Source organism: Budorcas taxicolor, chromosome 10, assembly GCF_023091745.1.
Source record: "Budorcas taxicolor isolate Tak-1 chromosome 10, Takin1.1, whole genome shotgun sequence".
NCBI classification, from domain to species: Eukaryota; Metazoa; Chordata; class Mammalia; order Artiodactyla; family Bovidae; genus Budorcas; species Budorcas taxicolor.
Window position 1 is genome coordinate 36,269,536 of NC_068919.1, and position 16,191 is coordinate 36,285,726.

Here is a 16,191-nt window from a genome sequence, read left to right on the forward strand (position 1 = left end):
ATTTTGAACCTGATTAAAAATTTCATGATAAAACTTTAAGTCACTGATATTTCATCAGAACAAACTGCCATTAAAACACTAGCATATATACACAAAAGGACTTATGCTATGGTTTTCTTGGCTTTTGCTGTCAGAAGTAAACACAAGTAATTAAAAATAACATTTGATTCCTTAGAAGAAATGAGTTGTGTTTTGTCACGTCATGTAACAATTTCCTTCCTCCACTAAGTGTGAAATATCAGAGCCAACACAAATCCCTGAACCACTGCCCTAATCTGAGAGGGAAGAGAAGGCCAGAATCAGCCAAGACATTATAGAAGACTTCAAAAAAAGACTTCTGCATAACTTTGAAGACACTTAAAAGTAATAACACACAACCATAAGCAGCCAAGATGCTTATGGTGCCTTTATTTCTAAACAGATGGCTACAACAGTGCATTTAGGGCAATACACTAACCTGGTGTTAAGTGAGTTTTACACATTCTTGAAACAAAGACATTGCTACGGCTTCAAAGAAAATTCCTGTGAAATGGGGAGAAGTATTATTAAGTATAGGTGCCCACACGCATACACACGTACAAGAAACTCCATAACTGCACACATAAAGGCAGATAGACTGTGCATGATTCTATCAAAGTTAAGCTCAAATCAGTTTTTACTGATTCTATCAATCTGTTCATACCTACAACAGTTCCCCACGACTGCCCAACACCTCACATATCCTCTTCCTGCTGTACAAAGGCTCCACCACTCTCATCTTTTCAGACATGTCCTCAGGCAGAACAGAAGGGCACCTATGTAACAGAGCATGCAAGACTTTCTCAGCACACTGCTCAGCCAATGTGGGAATGTGGGTTCACTACAGTCCAAAGGAAAATGCCAGGTTTAGCAATAAATCTAAATGTACTTTTCTAGGAATCACCATTCCCAAACCCACAGAACAGCTTGGGTTCTCTGGTCACATGTACAGGAAATGGGGTAAGAGAAGGGAATGCTTGTTCTCAGACAGAAACAGCACACATCAACTTTATACAACAAGATCTTCTCTGCTCTCTCAAATATCATGCAAATCTCAGTAATGTGGTCAACACAAGAGTCCTGCCTTCATAAGGACAGAAGTAAATAATTCATGGGGCCATTCATTATCTAGATGTATCTCCCAGCTTAGTTCTTATTTTTTTTTTTTGGATCCAGTAAGAACCACCACAGGCTTTCCTGGAAAAAAAGAACAGCTACTTAGTCTTACACTCAATTCCAGGGGTTTTGGATACCCTCATGAAACCTATCCCTGAACCCCAGGTGAAGTTCCCCTACCCTAGAGTCTGAGTGAAGACATGGGAGAAGAAGTGTATACACTAGGGTGGGTGGAGATAAACCTGGCTGCTCTCCTCTAGTAAAGAGTGGGCATCACATCTGGAGCTCAGTATGTGGCACTTGGCTCCTCTCTCCTCTCCTCCCTCTCTCTGTAGAATCTTTTAGAGTTTTGACGATCACAGAAACAAAAAGCTAAAGTAACACCTCTATGGCTTCACTGAAGAGTCCAGAGAGAATTTAAAAACAAAGCAGTGACAAGAAGGCTTTGTTCATTTGGCTGCTCTTAAAGGACAGGGAGGGTCTTTTCCCTTCACCCCACTCCACCCTTCCTTCTCAGCTTAGTGGGGGAGGTGAAGGCAATACACTGGTCTTTAAGAAGTTTGCTTGAGGCCTTAAATATTATATTCAGATGCTTTATCCTGATTCCCCCTATTTGTGTACTGCGGGTGGGTGAAAAGTACCTCATGAGCCCAGAGGAACTATATGATGGCTGCTGTCAGTCTAGGCACAACCAGAGAATGGGAGAGGAGTTGGCAATGAAGCAAACTAAAAGGTTTCAAACCTGCCCGCTTGGAGAGTTAGAACCTGGAAAGACAAAGGCACACCTCCAGTTTGAACAGCCTGCCAATACCTGCAGGCTAGGGGGTACCCAGGTCTAACAGTGGGATCTCCAAGTACCTTGAACCAAGTCCTTGAACCGAGGACTTTTATCAAAATCTGCAGAGGTTCAATAGGAATTATTGTCTGCAAGGATTTGTCATTATGTGATCTGTTGCCTGAGCTCCTAAAATATAATCAGCAGAGCAGCTACTCCAGCTGTTAAAAATCTACTGTGTGTCCCTTTAGTATTTAAAGCCAGCTCTGTCCATCTAAGACGAGAATATTGAAACACATTGTACATAATTGTTAAGAAAGGAAAATAGTTGCTTCCAATTAAAATACCCAGTGGTTAGAATTAACTGATTGCAATAATTGAGGAGAAATTAAGACTGATCCTAAAAACCTAACATTTGAACAAATTTGTACTTAAACATGTGACTATTGGTTTAAACCATCATAAGAACAGAAACTAAAAATCACAAACTGAAATCAATAAAATACATGTGTGATTTGGGTCAAACTGGGTAACCAATTAAGATCTGTGTCTTTAATAAACATCTGGAGAACACCAGTAGCATTAATTACTATATGCCATGCTGTCCCAGAAGAGTATGGTTCCTTAAAAATCTGTTTAAATCTGACAAACCTCCAGCAAAAACTTAGAAGTGTAACGTGTCATCCCATAGAGCTGCCCAGACTTATGCTAGTAGTAAGCCTGGCTAGTAACCACTTTCTCCTTCCCTTATTCACTGGGGAAAGGAGGACATTGGCCTGTGTAAGGGGCTGATGTGAGATTAGTTCAACTAAAGACTTCCCAACATGGGAGGCAAAAAACTTCATGAATCAATTTTGCTGTCATCCTCAGCATGGTGTTCAATGTGTCCTGCAGCATCCTAGAAATAAAGGGAAAAGGACCCATGAGAAAGAGGTTGGTAGTAGGTCAAAAGAAAGTCAAAGCCACGGAGAGCTTCCCAGGTCTAATCTGTGATTCATGAAAGGCAGTTAAGACCCATCACTCTTAATTCACATGGAACTGTGCACATGAGTTCTTAACACAAGAATGCTATAATAAACCTCTAGGTTCAGTTACTGGATTGGAACAAGTGAAAACATTCTCTTTAGGCTCTTTCTCAAAAACTACCTAATTCTTCACTTGAAACCTCATTAAGCTACCTCTCAAATCTGTGAATAATATTAATAATAAAAAGAAAAATCCTTACACTCTCCCTGTTTACTGCAAGTCTGAACATTCTAATAAGGCAAAAAAGGTTTACTGAACCCTGCTCTGAGCAGTCAATGACCCCGGGTTGACCTCAAATCCCACTGATATACCTGTTTGGATCCTTTCTTAGCAGTAAAAAAAGCATCACAGTTCTTCCAGCGACATTTCAGAGTTTGAAAGTTTGGATTTGTATGGTCAGTCAGCAAATGTTGTTTTAAATGATCTACAACACCAAATATCAGAGAGCAGCCATGCCACTGGAGAGAGAGAGAATTGAAAGAGTTAAGTTATAAAGAATACGGGAAACATGCAATGAGAACATTCTTCATTGTACCCTATGAGTAAGCCCCTATTCTTTAATTTATTCTTGGCTGGCAAATCCAACAAAGCCAGAGGCAACCAAATTAATCATGAATTTATTCAGAAACTTTGAAAAGCCTGGGAAGTCTTTTGACAATTCAGTATTCTGAAAAGGCAAAGCACTAATGTAGCCATTACGTCTTTAAATAATGAAGCTGTTAGCAAATACAGGCAAATTAAATAAAATTCAATTCAAACTATACTTATTCTTTTTTAAAAAATTTATTTTTAATGGAAGGATAATTGCTTTACAATATTATGTTGGTTTCTGCCATACATCGATATCAATCAGCCATAGGTATACTCCTCCTGAACCTCCCTCCCACCTCCCACTCCATCCCACCCGTCTAAGTTGTTATAGAGCGTGGTAAACCATAATAATTCTTTATCTTGCCATCATAAAAAGAGTTTCCCAGTCCATTTACTTAAAAAGACAAAGAGCTTTCCTGTAATACTTGAGTAATTTTTAACAATTCTAAGAATTGTTGGCTTATAAACTTGAAAATACAAATGTATGATAAAGAAAACTACATTTGTGGTGGAAATACTGGCAGAAAACTGCCAAGGAAGTCTGTCTTTACTTGCAATTTTTATCACTTGAATCACAGTCTTATGATCTTTTTTTTTTTATTGTATTATAAATGTGGCTATATTTCAATTGTTAGTCAGAAGGCATAAAGACTCTTTCGTTTTGGCTTTCTTTCCTTATAGGCTTTTAAGAAATGATTCTAACATGTTCATTTCTAAAAAGTAATGAAATTTTGAATTTTCCCTCTGTAAACACTATTTCATACCCCCAGCTTTAATACCAGAAGGTATTTTCCTCATTTCTCTAGATAAGTCTATTTTGGATACTGCTTTGGATTAAGTATGTTTTGGATTAAAACATTAAGTATGTTTTGGATACGTTATACTAGATTTTGCCTGTCTTCACTGAGAACACTAAAAATCAAAGATAGTGATGTATAAAAAGCTGAAAAGAATTAGGCCAGAGACAAATCTAAACTCAAATTTTAAAATGTGAGCATCCAGTTCATCAATGCTGAAAAGGGGATTAGGGTTTAGGGGAAAAAATTCAGTGCCAGCCACTTTTCTCTGGTCAGTACTATTAGAACTGATGAAATAAATTAAGGTTTATAAGAAACAGTGAGAAAGTTTTGAGGTTTAATCACCATCCTCCACTCTAAAATAAAAACCATGAAATTTAGACTAGTGAACTGAGGTTTAGAACTTCAAGAGGGCAAATTTTTATTTGTCTATTTCTCAAAAACCAATGAACAAACCAAACTACTAATACATGTAAATGCCTGAGGAATGGGTAAAATGTTGTAGGCAGGTTATGAAAATAAGCACTTCCACTTTTCTTTCACACACTTCTGTACTATTGATGTTTTTGTAGGCATGTATTAATATAGTAATAAAGCAAAATAAAAAACACAAAGGAAATAACCTCTGAATGGACACTTAAACATAGTTTGTATCTAACCTTAAGACTGAACTTTCACTATAGAATTACAGAAGCATTTTATGTACTTTAAAAAAAAATAAGCTTATTTGTCCTATGGTGGAAGACTCAATATGAAAATGTTAAACCAATGATAATGAAGATCTATAAATTGGCCTGGGGTTGGGCAACATCTAAGTCTGGTGACAAAAACAGTTTCAGTCCTTACCCAGCAGCGGTAATTCTGCATCAGATTTAGCCTCACGGCCTGAATACTGCCATCATAACAGCCAGTATAAATCTAGAGGAAAATGTTCATCATTATCAGACTAAAACAACACACAATAAAACTACTATGAACATCCTCAAAATAAGAGTCAAACGCTGGTAGCACTACAACAGGAAACTATAAACCTAAACCCAAACCAGCCCCAGAGTACCATAATAGGAAAGTATCTTATACATCTTCCAGTCTGGATACTTGGAAGCTATGCTCCTTAGAAAGCCATTCTTGGGACTGTCATTGAGAGCAGAGTGGTAGGGCTCAGAGGTACTGCTTATACTTTAACTGGTGTAGCCCTGGCTTCTGCTGGGCATTACATATCAGGCTTCTGAATTTCACTGGGACAAAGGCTCTACAGCTTAAAGTTAGAAAAATAGCCATTCTGGTTCAACTCAAAATTTAAAAATAAAATCAAAGATGAGTAGGGTTACATGAGCTAGCTTCTACTTTTAGGTCTGCTATGCCACAATGACCAAATCTCCTGACTCTATTCCAATGTACTGTCCAGATCATAATGTCTCTGAAAAAAACACCACTCACCTGTTTTTTTGGCAACACCTTAAATTTACCTTCTATTTAATGGTGGTATTATATTTTTTTATTGTAACTATTTTAGTTCTTAATAAAAATGGAATATTCAAGAGCACTACTGGGTTACTTCTCAATATTATAATACCAAGAGATAGAAAACACTCAATAATGAAGCATATCAAAAACAGATGTCATTTTTGGAAGTGACAGTAACATTACTAAGAGTCTGTAGAATTTTTAGTAAACACATTCAAAAGCGAACATGTGACATGGCAAATTAAACTCACCATACTTTTATGGATGGTCATACACATAATCATGTCTTTGTGTCCTCCATAAACCTGCAATCGATCATGCGACTTAAGTGGAGGCAGGGCGGGGGGCGGGGGGGGGGGGGAAAGGAAGAGAATCAAGGTTATTTATACCTTGTGTTTAATAAGCATAGTCCCTGAAGGCTTTTGCAAGTTTAAAACTGTACCTCAGGTATCAAGCTGAAGCACCAGTCACTTGTTAACAGAAGCATAATAGAACAGCAATCTTTTTAATAAGTCCTCCTCCTCAAGGGAAGAGCTGGTAATTGGGGGGAAAAAATCCCCACCAATTTCTGTGTAGTGTCAAAGTCTCAAACCTGAAATTGTACACAGAGAACCACACAGATGTGACAGGCTACAGCTGCCCTCCAGAAACCATAAATTTGACACCTGTGAACCTGACCAGGTATCTCAGGGCAGTATTTCTGAAAGTGCTGTCCAAGGACCAAACTACTTCATAATTCTGAGTTCCACCCCAGCCTTTCCATATTAAAAAAAAAAACACACCAAATCCAAACAGACCATCTCTCCAAATCATTCAAACAAAACAGTGAATCTAAATTCTACCTGTAACTCATAGACACGAACAAATTTATCCAAGCAAGCAGTCACCATCACTTTCCCTAGGATATTCACCACAGTCACTGCATGATTGTGACCTTTATAGATCCGGACAAGCTCACCAGTCTGCACCAGAAGAGAGACAAGAGTCACTAGACTGATTTCTAAGAGTCTTGACTTTTGAGATTTATAATTCTGTAATTCTAAAAGAGGTAATGCTGAGACTACTTGTACACACATGTAGCTGTACTAATTTTAGACAGGTGAAGTATTCTCACAAGCATTTGTTACTTATATAAAATATATGCACTGTACCCTGATGGAGAGAACCCAGTGTTACAGAGAGAGAAGGGTCACAGCTCTGTGAGTATGTATTCTATAGTGTTCGAAGTATATTCACTTTTATCATTTCATTGGATCTGGACAAAAAGTTCCTGAGGCTGAATAACCTCAGAAGTTCAGACTAGGAACTGAACTTCAAAAGTGGCCTCTATGACCCAAGCAGAGTCTCACGGCTGTTTCTATTTGTGCTATTTTAAACAATATATCATATCTACTTTCTTAGAGCCTCAGATGCTCAATATGTCTCACATTTAAATGAGACATTCAAACTAAACCTGATGTAAACTTTTGAGTCTGTCCCCCACGAAGAATTTTGATTTCTACAGTGCTTAACAGTATCCAAGAGCTTATGGACAGGGATTATTAAGTCTTTCCACTAGAAAGGAGGCTTAATTTAAATTGCAAGAGGAATCCCTTCAAGCTTTATCCACCATTTTATTAAAGATATACCAACAAGGCTTACATGAATGTTGTGAGCATGGACTGACTGATCACTGGAGCCACTGAATACAAGGTCATTCACCACCTTAAAGAAAAAAAATTCAGTGAGTGAGATTCAGTATAAAGTTCTGAGGTTTCCTTTAACTTGTAATACACATTGGCAAATTCTACTTTCCACCCTGTTTTGAGATGAGCATGAATGAGGTATAAAATAAGTTTCTCAGACAAATTTTCTGAACTGAAATTTATGTGCTGCCACTAAGTACTCTGATAAACTGACAACATATTATTGGTTTTGTTGCTTCTTTGGAATGATTACTAAGTGGAACAGCATTTGAGTATATCTACATTCTATAATAAGATATTTGTCTCTCAATTAATATGCTAAAAATCAGTACATCCTGTGGTGATTGCAGGCCTAAGGAAAAGGACTGTAACCTCCTGTATTCTAAATAAGGCATTAGAAAACATGGGAAATTTCATTTGAACTCATCTGTTTGCACCAGACAATGAACTCCTATTTCATACTTGCCTTCATGCAGAGGATGGTTTTGCTGTGGCCCTCCAGAGTTCTAAGGAGCAATCCATTCCGTGCATCGCGTACGCTAATGGTACAGTCATAAGAACCCACAACCAGCAACTTTCGGGCACCTTCCTGAGCTGTGGCAAGACAGCTGACAGCCCGAGGGCCATGGCATTCAAAGATTTCAAGTCGTTTGTTGTTCTGAAAAATAAGCCACCATTATATGAAGTAAAAACCACTTAGTTGGAAAAACTCAGCATCAACTAATCCAAATCACTACCCTGATACAAACTCTAAATTCTAACACCTATCTGTGAGTTTTTATATCCACTGTGTATCCCTAACTCCCCAACCTCTGCCATTCCCATTCCAACACTCTCTGTATTCATGACACCTTCTTCCTCCATTCTAGTGGGGACAGTCTTACGTTATAAACTCATTTCTATCTTTGACCCATGCTATCCTGATCATAATTAGAATCTGGTTCTCTTTTTATGTGCTCTCTCACTTCCCTTAAGTCAGTGACATGAAAGAGAAACCTTTTTTCCATATTTGAATACATTTTCCATGCCAAAGACCCAAGAAGTCTGATTTTTGTTATCCAAAATGTATGTACTCTGTTTGTCATGGTTGCTTCCAAAATTCTCTTTGAGAACTACTTTCTTAGACAACCAGTTTCTCATTCTTCAACTTTTATGTTATTCTGACCTTTTTCTGACCTCTGGTTCTGTTTTTCTCTCATAACATTAAGTTAAACTGTAGGAGCCTTTATGTCAGTCAGCACAGCATGGTCACATCCTGAATGTGGATGTGGATAAACATTCCTTTACTTCAGATTTTAGACTTGCTTTCCTTACTCCCAAACCAATCTTGTTCATAGTTTCCTACTTCCCCAAACTCTAAAAAGGTATTTTAGGTGCAAGTATAAGATAAAACTCCCAGAGACTAGGCAAGAGCAGCAGCTGGGAACCTCTATCTCAGCCATCTTAAAATGCTGGGGAGATAGATGAAAGGCATTCAGGGCCCAAGGGTAGACAGGCCAAGGTCAACAGCCCTGGCTTTTTGATGAGCCCCATCATCAAAGCACTGCATTCCACGAGTGTGGGCAAAACAGAAAAAAGGCCCAGCCCTAACAAGGATTCAAAATTCACACCTCTGTAAAAACTCTCAAAGTCCACTTTGCTGGGGCTTTTCAATGATTTAAAGACCGTTTCAAAAAAACAAAAATAAAGATCATTCCCGTTTGAATTTGTCATCATTTTGCCCCAAAAGTCTGGCTCCTAACTTCATTTACCTTTGATTACATTAATCTCGCAAAATAGAACTGGATAATTATCAAGTTTTAGCCTTTAAAACATTTAAAATCTATCTTGTCTTCTGTGATCTATTCATATCAAGTGAACCAAATAATTTGATATTTGATTATATATGGGCTAGTTTCTTCTAACTTGATTCTAAGCTTTTTAAAGGCAGAAACCATAGCATATTTTATTGCATTTCTTGTACGTAGTTCCAGATAGCTGGTAGGAGAGACAGTAAGTACTAACTAAACATATGATATTCTAATTAGGTACAATACAGCAAACTTCTAATACATTGTTAAAAGATGATCAGATGGCCTTGGGATAGAATGCCACAACTAATTAGTAACCAAACCTATCACTTCTACCTCTGATTACATTTTTTATGCATTGTCTTCACTTTAGTCTACATGTCAGCTGCTGTAACAAAGCCTCCTAAATGGTCTCCAAGCTTCTACTACTATCAGTATTTTCCAATCTGTTCAACACCAAAGTGACTTTTTCTAAAATACCAACTGGATGTCTCTCATGCTTTAAAGCTTACAAGTTCAACTACATTAACAAAGCACACAGAGCCATCAAGAATTGGCCTGTGTTCGTTTCCTAAGCCTTATCCTGAGACCTACCACATAACAGTGCTCAATAAAGGTTTCCCCCACAAACGGATTCATATTTGGGTCAGGAAAGAATGAGGCCCAAGGGCATGAAGGCAAACCTTGACTTAGTTCAGTTTACAGAACAGGCTACTTTCATGATACCCTAAATCAGTTCTAAACAACATCACTGTCATACTCAAGGGAATTTAAGCTCACTTTTCATGGTGTCATTCTTAAAATGAGACAAACTAGTTTAACCCATGACTCATTATTTGGCCCCAAATCATTAGGCTTGGTTTAATTTAGTAGAGTTACACTTTGGTCCTGGCACACTTGGGCCTGAGCAGACAGAATGCATCTTGTTTCACTTACAACAGAAGGTAAGTTTTTGAGCAGTAGTTAATTTTGCTGCTTTCTCTTACACACACAAAAACAGGAAAATGGCCTTGTCTTCATATTTTCTTCCCTCACACACACCACTTCTAAATGGCATGGGAGTTCAGCCTTCTCTCCCCTACCACTAACCTTTATGTTGAAGGTGACCACAGTGCCATTAGCCAGTCCTGCATAGAGAATTCGCCACCTACTGTGGAGGCAGAGAACCCGGTCTTCCAGCTGTAATTGCTCCACACACTCTCGAGTCTGATAAAAACATACAACACCTGATCAGTAGAGGTTAAAAGCAAATAAGGTATGAAAACAATCCTCTGTGAAACAAGAGTGTGAAATTATTTCTTATGAGGAAGAAAATGTTGCCTCCTCCATTTTGTAGAAAAGTATCTTAGACTGTTTTCTGCTTTGAAATTTGTGGCCAAAGAACCTCAAGCTGTAGGTAACATAGTAAACAAATGTAACTTCTAATAATGTTACCTATGTTTCTAACTTGGAATGTAGAAATTCTTCAAAAGGCACTATGAACTGGGTTTTAGCCTCTTAAATAAAGTAGCCAAAAAGCTGCACTTGTCTAAAAAGGAAAATAAAGATTATAGTCGTATTATCTGATAATTGCATTAATCAAGTACTATGTGCTTTCCTGCTACTGATTCTCTATTTCAACAGCTCCCAAATGCCTCCTTTAAACCAGTATCAGGTTAGCTGGTTTATAATTACCCAAAAAGTTTTCAAAACATATAGAACACCAAGCTTCATCCCTAAACCCTGAGATTCTAACTCAGTAGGCCCTGGAATATGTTTTTTAAAAATTTTCCTTCATAATTCTGATGCATATACAGGTTATACAAACACAGTTTGAGCTGATGTTCATAAAATGATTTCCATGAATTCCCAGAACTCGGTTTTATCAATAAAATCTAATTACCTAGAATAGGGCCAATTACATAGTAAGTACTCAAGATTGAATGCTGTTGAATGATACTAAGTGACTAAAATAATAAAAAAAGAACTGTTAATGTGGATTTGTCTATTTCTCCCTGTAATCCCATCAATATTTCTTTACATATTTTGATGCTCTGTTATTCTCTGATAAGATAGATCACTATTCTATCTATCTTGAATGTCTTCTATATTGACCCTTTTATCATTAATAAAAAGCTACCCTTGTTTCAGTAGTATTCTGTCTTAAAGTCTATTTGCCTGATAGTAATATAACTACTCTAGCTCTTTTTGTTACTATTTGCAAAAAAAAGTACGTTTTTCCCCCCATTCTTTTATTTCAGCCTACCTGTGTCTTTGAATTTAAAAGTGTCTTGTAGACAGCATAGATTTTGATGTTTGTTCTTTATCTAGTCAATCTCCTTTTCAATTTGAGTGTTAATTCACATTTAATATGATTATTAAATATGGTTAGATTCAGACTCCAATTTGCTTTCTATTTGTCTCATTTTTATTTGTTTCCCCATTTCTGCCTTGTTTTGTATTAAACAGTTTTTTTAGTATGCCATTTTAATTCTCCTCTATTAAATTTTTAAGCTATCTTTCTTTGCATTATTCTTTTAGTGATTGCTTTAGGGCAGCCGTTCTCAGAGTGTGACCCCTAGACCAGGAGCATCAGTATCACATGTTTGAAAAATAAATTCTTGGGCTCTATCCCAACCCTACTGAATCAGAAACTCTGGGAAAGGGATCTAGTAACATGTGTTTTAACAAGCTCACTAGGTCCATCTGATGCACACTGAAGTTTTGAATCAGCCTTCTAGAGATTACCTCTTTAAACTGTAATAATCTAGTTCAAGTTAATATTGACTTATCCTCAATAAAATATAGGACCCTTGTATCAGCATAGTTCTAGCCTCTCCCTTTCTTGTGTTCCTGTTATCTCACATATACCATCTATATACATTAAAAACCTAATTATGTGGTATTATAAATTTTGTCTTAAATAATTAAGTCTTTTAAAGTTAAGAATTATGTATTTTTCCTGCTCACTTATTTTTATATTTTAAATATTATGCAATTGTGTATATATATGTAAATTTTAATGCAAACAATTTTCTGTCATTTCTTATAATTCATTTAGAAAATTCTTTCTCAGAGGAGAGATCTATTTCTAAGTCTTTAAGTTTAAAAACTTCTTTTAACATTTCTTTTTCTACCTAGTATTAATTTTGGCATATGACATGAAAATAAAAATCAAGAGCAATATTTGTTGGAAAGATCAAAAGAGGTTTATTATTAACAGTAGCAAGTGAAAAGATATGCAGAGAGAGACAGAAAACATGGTTTAGACCTAAGCCTCATTTCTACCAAAGGTTATAAGTGTACTGAAACAGATTTAAAACCAAGAAGATGAACAGAATGAAGCATCTGTCTCAGTGTCTCCACTCTACACAGTAAATATAGTCAAAGTGCTTCAGTATCATCACTTTTGATTTCTCTGGACCCACTTACCTTAACATTATAGCAGCGAATGGTATGATCACTGGAACCAGTGTAAAGGGCAGCATTCTTCCCAGAGGTCTGAGTAACCAGGAGGCAGTTCACTTTGGAGGTATGGCCCTCAAAGACACCAATGCACTTTCGACTCTAAAGTCAAGCACAGTTTAGATAATTACTTGTGGATATAGATGGATAAGATAATGTATTTCCTTAAAAAAAAAAGCTAAAACATACAGTTCATGTTTGTGTCCCCAGAGTTTAGAATAGTACCTAGTATATGGTATCAAAAGGTGTTCAGTAAGTACCTGTTCACTGAATGCCCAGTGAACAGAGGTACCTGCAACTTATATGTTAACTGAGCCATACCAAAAATTGCTTAGGGCAATTTGCTATAAGATAGATCAGAATTTTAATTAATGCTAGGCCAAGTCACTCTAGCATATGGACTAAAGTGCAAGCAAATTCAAACTACAGCTAATTACCCAGATAAGTTGCTGCATTTGATTAGTACGTAGAGAAAGCTTCACAATATTCAAAGACATGCCATCACAGGTCCTACTGTCCCAGGTGCGGTTTCATAATGGAACACCCTGTTATCTCTGTGCACATACTGTTACATATATTTGCAATGCACATACATACCTATACCAGTCTTACAATTTAGAGTTAGAGCCAATTGCCCAAATCTTACATTCATACCTCCTGGTACCATTGCTTTCTTCCTTCAGTCATCTCTGTTGCCCTTCATACATTATTAGGCTAAAGGACCCTATATACCTATTGCCTACAGTAAACACATTTTCTCAGTCCATCGTCTAATCTTTTGACTTTCAAAGACTTCATCAATTTCATATACTTTCACTGTATTTGTTCAGACAACGTAGTGTTCCTAAAGTTTCTTGGCTATCATTATTGATAAACAGAATTAGTTTGACATATGTTTTCCTAGTACTGAAGTATCGACTTAAGAGGTAGACCATAAAGAAAGATGAGTACTGAAGAATTGATGCTTTTGAACTGTGGTTTTGGAGAACTCTTGAGAGTCCGTTGGACAGCAAGGAGATCCAATCAATCCATCCTAAAGGAAATCAGTCCTGAATATTCATTAGAAGGACTGATGCTGAAGCTGAAACTCCAATCCTTTGGCTGCCTGAAGCAAAGAACTGACTCATTTGAAAAGCCACTGATGCGGGGAAAGATTGAAGGCAGGAGGAGAAGGGGACGACAGAGGATGAGATGGTTGGATGGCATCACCAACTCGATGGACATGAGTTTGAGCAAGCTCCAGGAGTTGGTGACGGACAGGGAAGCCTGGCGTGCTGCAGTCCATGGGGTCGCAAAGAACTGGACACAACTGAGCGACTGAACTGAACTGATACCCTGTGTGTGCTCAGTTGTGTCCAGCTCTTTTGCAACCCCATGGACGGTAGCCCACCAGGCTCCTCTGTCCAAAGAATTTTCCAGGCAAGAATATTGGAGTGGGTTGTCATTTCCTACTCCAGGAGATCTTCCCGACCCAGGGATCAAATCTATGTCTCTTGTATCTCTTGCATTGGTAGGCGAATTCTTTACCACATGCCACCAGGGAAGCACAAATGACTCAAAACTGAAGAGTCCACTATAAGAAAATTAAGAGTTATGAGCATCAGATTAAGTGTGGGGTAATGAAAGACTGCTGCTCTTATTAATAACTTGCACAATTCATCAACTCTCAGGGAAAATGCCTCCTCTGACACTTTCCCAATGTTCATTCTATCCCTTCTCTATTATGTAGCAACTAGGTGACAGATCTCAGCATCCACTCCAGGGCTGGGACCTGACTGTCTCTAGCCTATTGTTATAATTCCATCTCCTTTTGCCAAGTGACTGTTTAGGGAGGAAAGCACAGGACCCTTTTTTGGCGGTGGGAGGGAAAAGAAACTCTTGTGCCTATTGACATCTGTGAGCAGGAGAACCTGCTTTAGGAAGAGCTGATACCAGAGAAAATAGAAAGGAGAGAAAGAAAGAATTTAAGTCTCTGGTGACCCCACTGACTCACTAGATCAACTGTATCTAAAGTTAGTCTAAAGCCTACTCCATCTCTGGAAAGCAAACAGACGTGTGTTTAAGAGAGAGCAAGTTGGGAGTTTCTAAAACTTGTAAAGAAGCAAAAACATTCAAACTGATGTATCAACTTACCACTAGATTATAAGCTCGGACAGTTTTATCTGCTGAACAGGTATACAGTAAATTCCCAAATATCTGAATTGCATTCACTGCAGCTTGGTGCCCCTCAAAGCTCCCTTCTGTGGGCTCATCGTCATCTCCTGGCTCTGAAGATATTTCTAGAAAACAATATGTTTCAGAAATGTGTCGGCTTGTATCTCAAAAAATACTAAGAAATTTAAAACATTATGAAAAAATGGTCCCTGGATTCTCCTAAAAACCTGGTTCGCCTAGCAAAACACCACATTCTCATTAGTGACCTTCATTATGAAGATTTCATATTAAGAAAAGGTAGGGAAGGCCTTTCTCTTAGGGAAAAAATACTTACATAGTGAGTCTTTGAATGATACCCTTTAAGGCACTAAATATCTTTCCACATCCAGTCTCCTCTGCTGCCAGTTATTTTATTAAGGCATTATTTTTAAAGTAATTCCTTCTCAAAACAAAGCCCCCCACCCCCCACGCCAACAAAACCTTAATACAGTTGTCCCCTGGTAACCAAGGGGGATTGGTTTCAGGATTCCTCCACCCAACATGTACCAAAATCCACAGATGCTCAAGTCCCTCATATAAAATGACATAGTATTTACATATAACCTATACACATCCTCCCGTTTACAGCAGACTCTTGAACAACATGCTTTGAATTGTGCAGGTCCACTTACACACAATTTTTTTTTTCAATAAATGCCCATTACACGATCTGTGATTAGTTGAATCCATAGATGCAGAACTGAAGACACAGAGGCCAACTATTCTAATTAGCTGAACACACGAGAGATCAAGATTAGAGATGTGAGTAAGAAACTGAAATGCCAGGATTTGAGGATTCAGGGATACCAGTAACTGCTGGTCAAAGCATTCCATCCTCTTGGTAATAAGCCCAGTCCCCATTCCCTATTCTATAAGCATATTTAAGTAGATTTAAAGCCTGGCTTTAACACTTACAAAGCTTTTTTCCTGTGATCAATTTATCAATTCACTCATTTTAAAAAAAATATGTAAGATTTATTTATTTACTTATGTATTCCAGAGTGTATGGACTCTATAGTGATTAATAGCTGTGGCTCATGGGCTTAGTTGCCCCAAGATGTGTGGGATCCAAGTCCCCAGACCAGAGATCCAACCCGTATGCCCTGTATTGGAAGGCCGACTCTCAACCACTGGCCCACCAGGGAAGTCCCTCCTGTAATTCATTTAAATAAAACTGAACAACCAAATACCTGAAGAGTTCTTTGATCCTTTTATGGAGGAGATCACAGTCTGAGTTTCTGCCACACTACAAAATAATAGCAAAAGTCTTCTTAGCATCTGTGTGAACA

The 16,191-nt window shown here is 37.7% G+C and overlaps 1 protein-coding gene across 3 annotated transcripts in view; it reads right to left on the reverse strand.

Annotated features, from left to right (window-relative positions):
* Positions 1–363: 363 nt before the first annotated feature.
* Positions 364–16,191, reverse strand: part of ZNF106 (zinc finger protein 106) — a 57,472-nt gene continuing 41,644 nt past the window's right edge. For all 3 annotated transcript variants that reach the window (XM_052646400.1, XM_052646399.1, XM_052646401.1), the window contains 11 exons: positions 16,093–16,148; positions 14,843–14,988; positions 12,677–12,811; positions 10,355–10,471; positions 7,942–8,133; positions 7,432–7,494; positions 6,633–6,752; positions 6,042–6,113; positions 5,170–5,241; positions 3,247–3,393; positions 364–2,807 (listed from right to left, as the gene is read on the reverse strand). In XM_052646400.1, the coding sequence (XP_052502360.1) occupies positions 2,751–2,807; positions 3,247–3,393; positions 5,170–5,241; positions 6,042–6,113; positions 6,633–6,752; positions 7,432–7,494; positions 7,942–8,133; positions 10,355–10,471; positions 12,677–12,811; positions 14,843–14,988; positions 16,093–16,148 (1,177 nt within the window). In that variant the 3' untranslated portion in view covers positions 364–2,750. The remainder of the gene's footprint in view (positions 2,808–3,246; positions 3,394–5,169; positions 5,242–6,041; positions 6,114–6,632; positions 6,753–7,431; positions 7,495–7,941; positions 8,134–10,354; positions 10,472–12,676; positions 12,812–14,842; positions 14,989–16,092; positions 16,149–16,191) is intronic.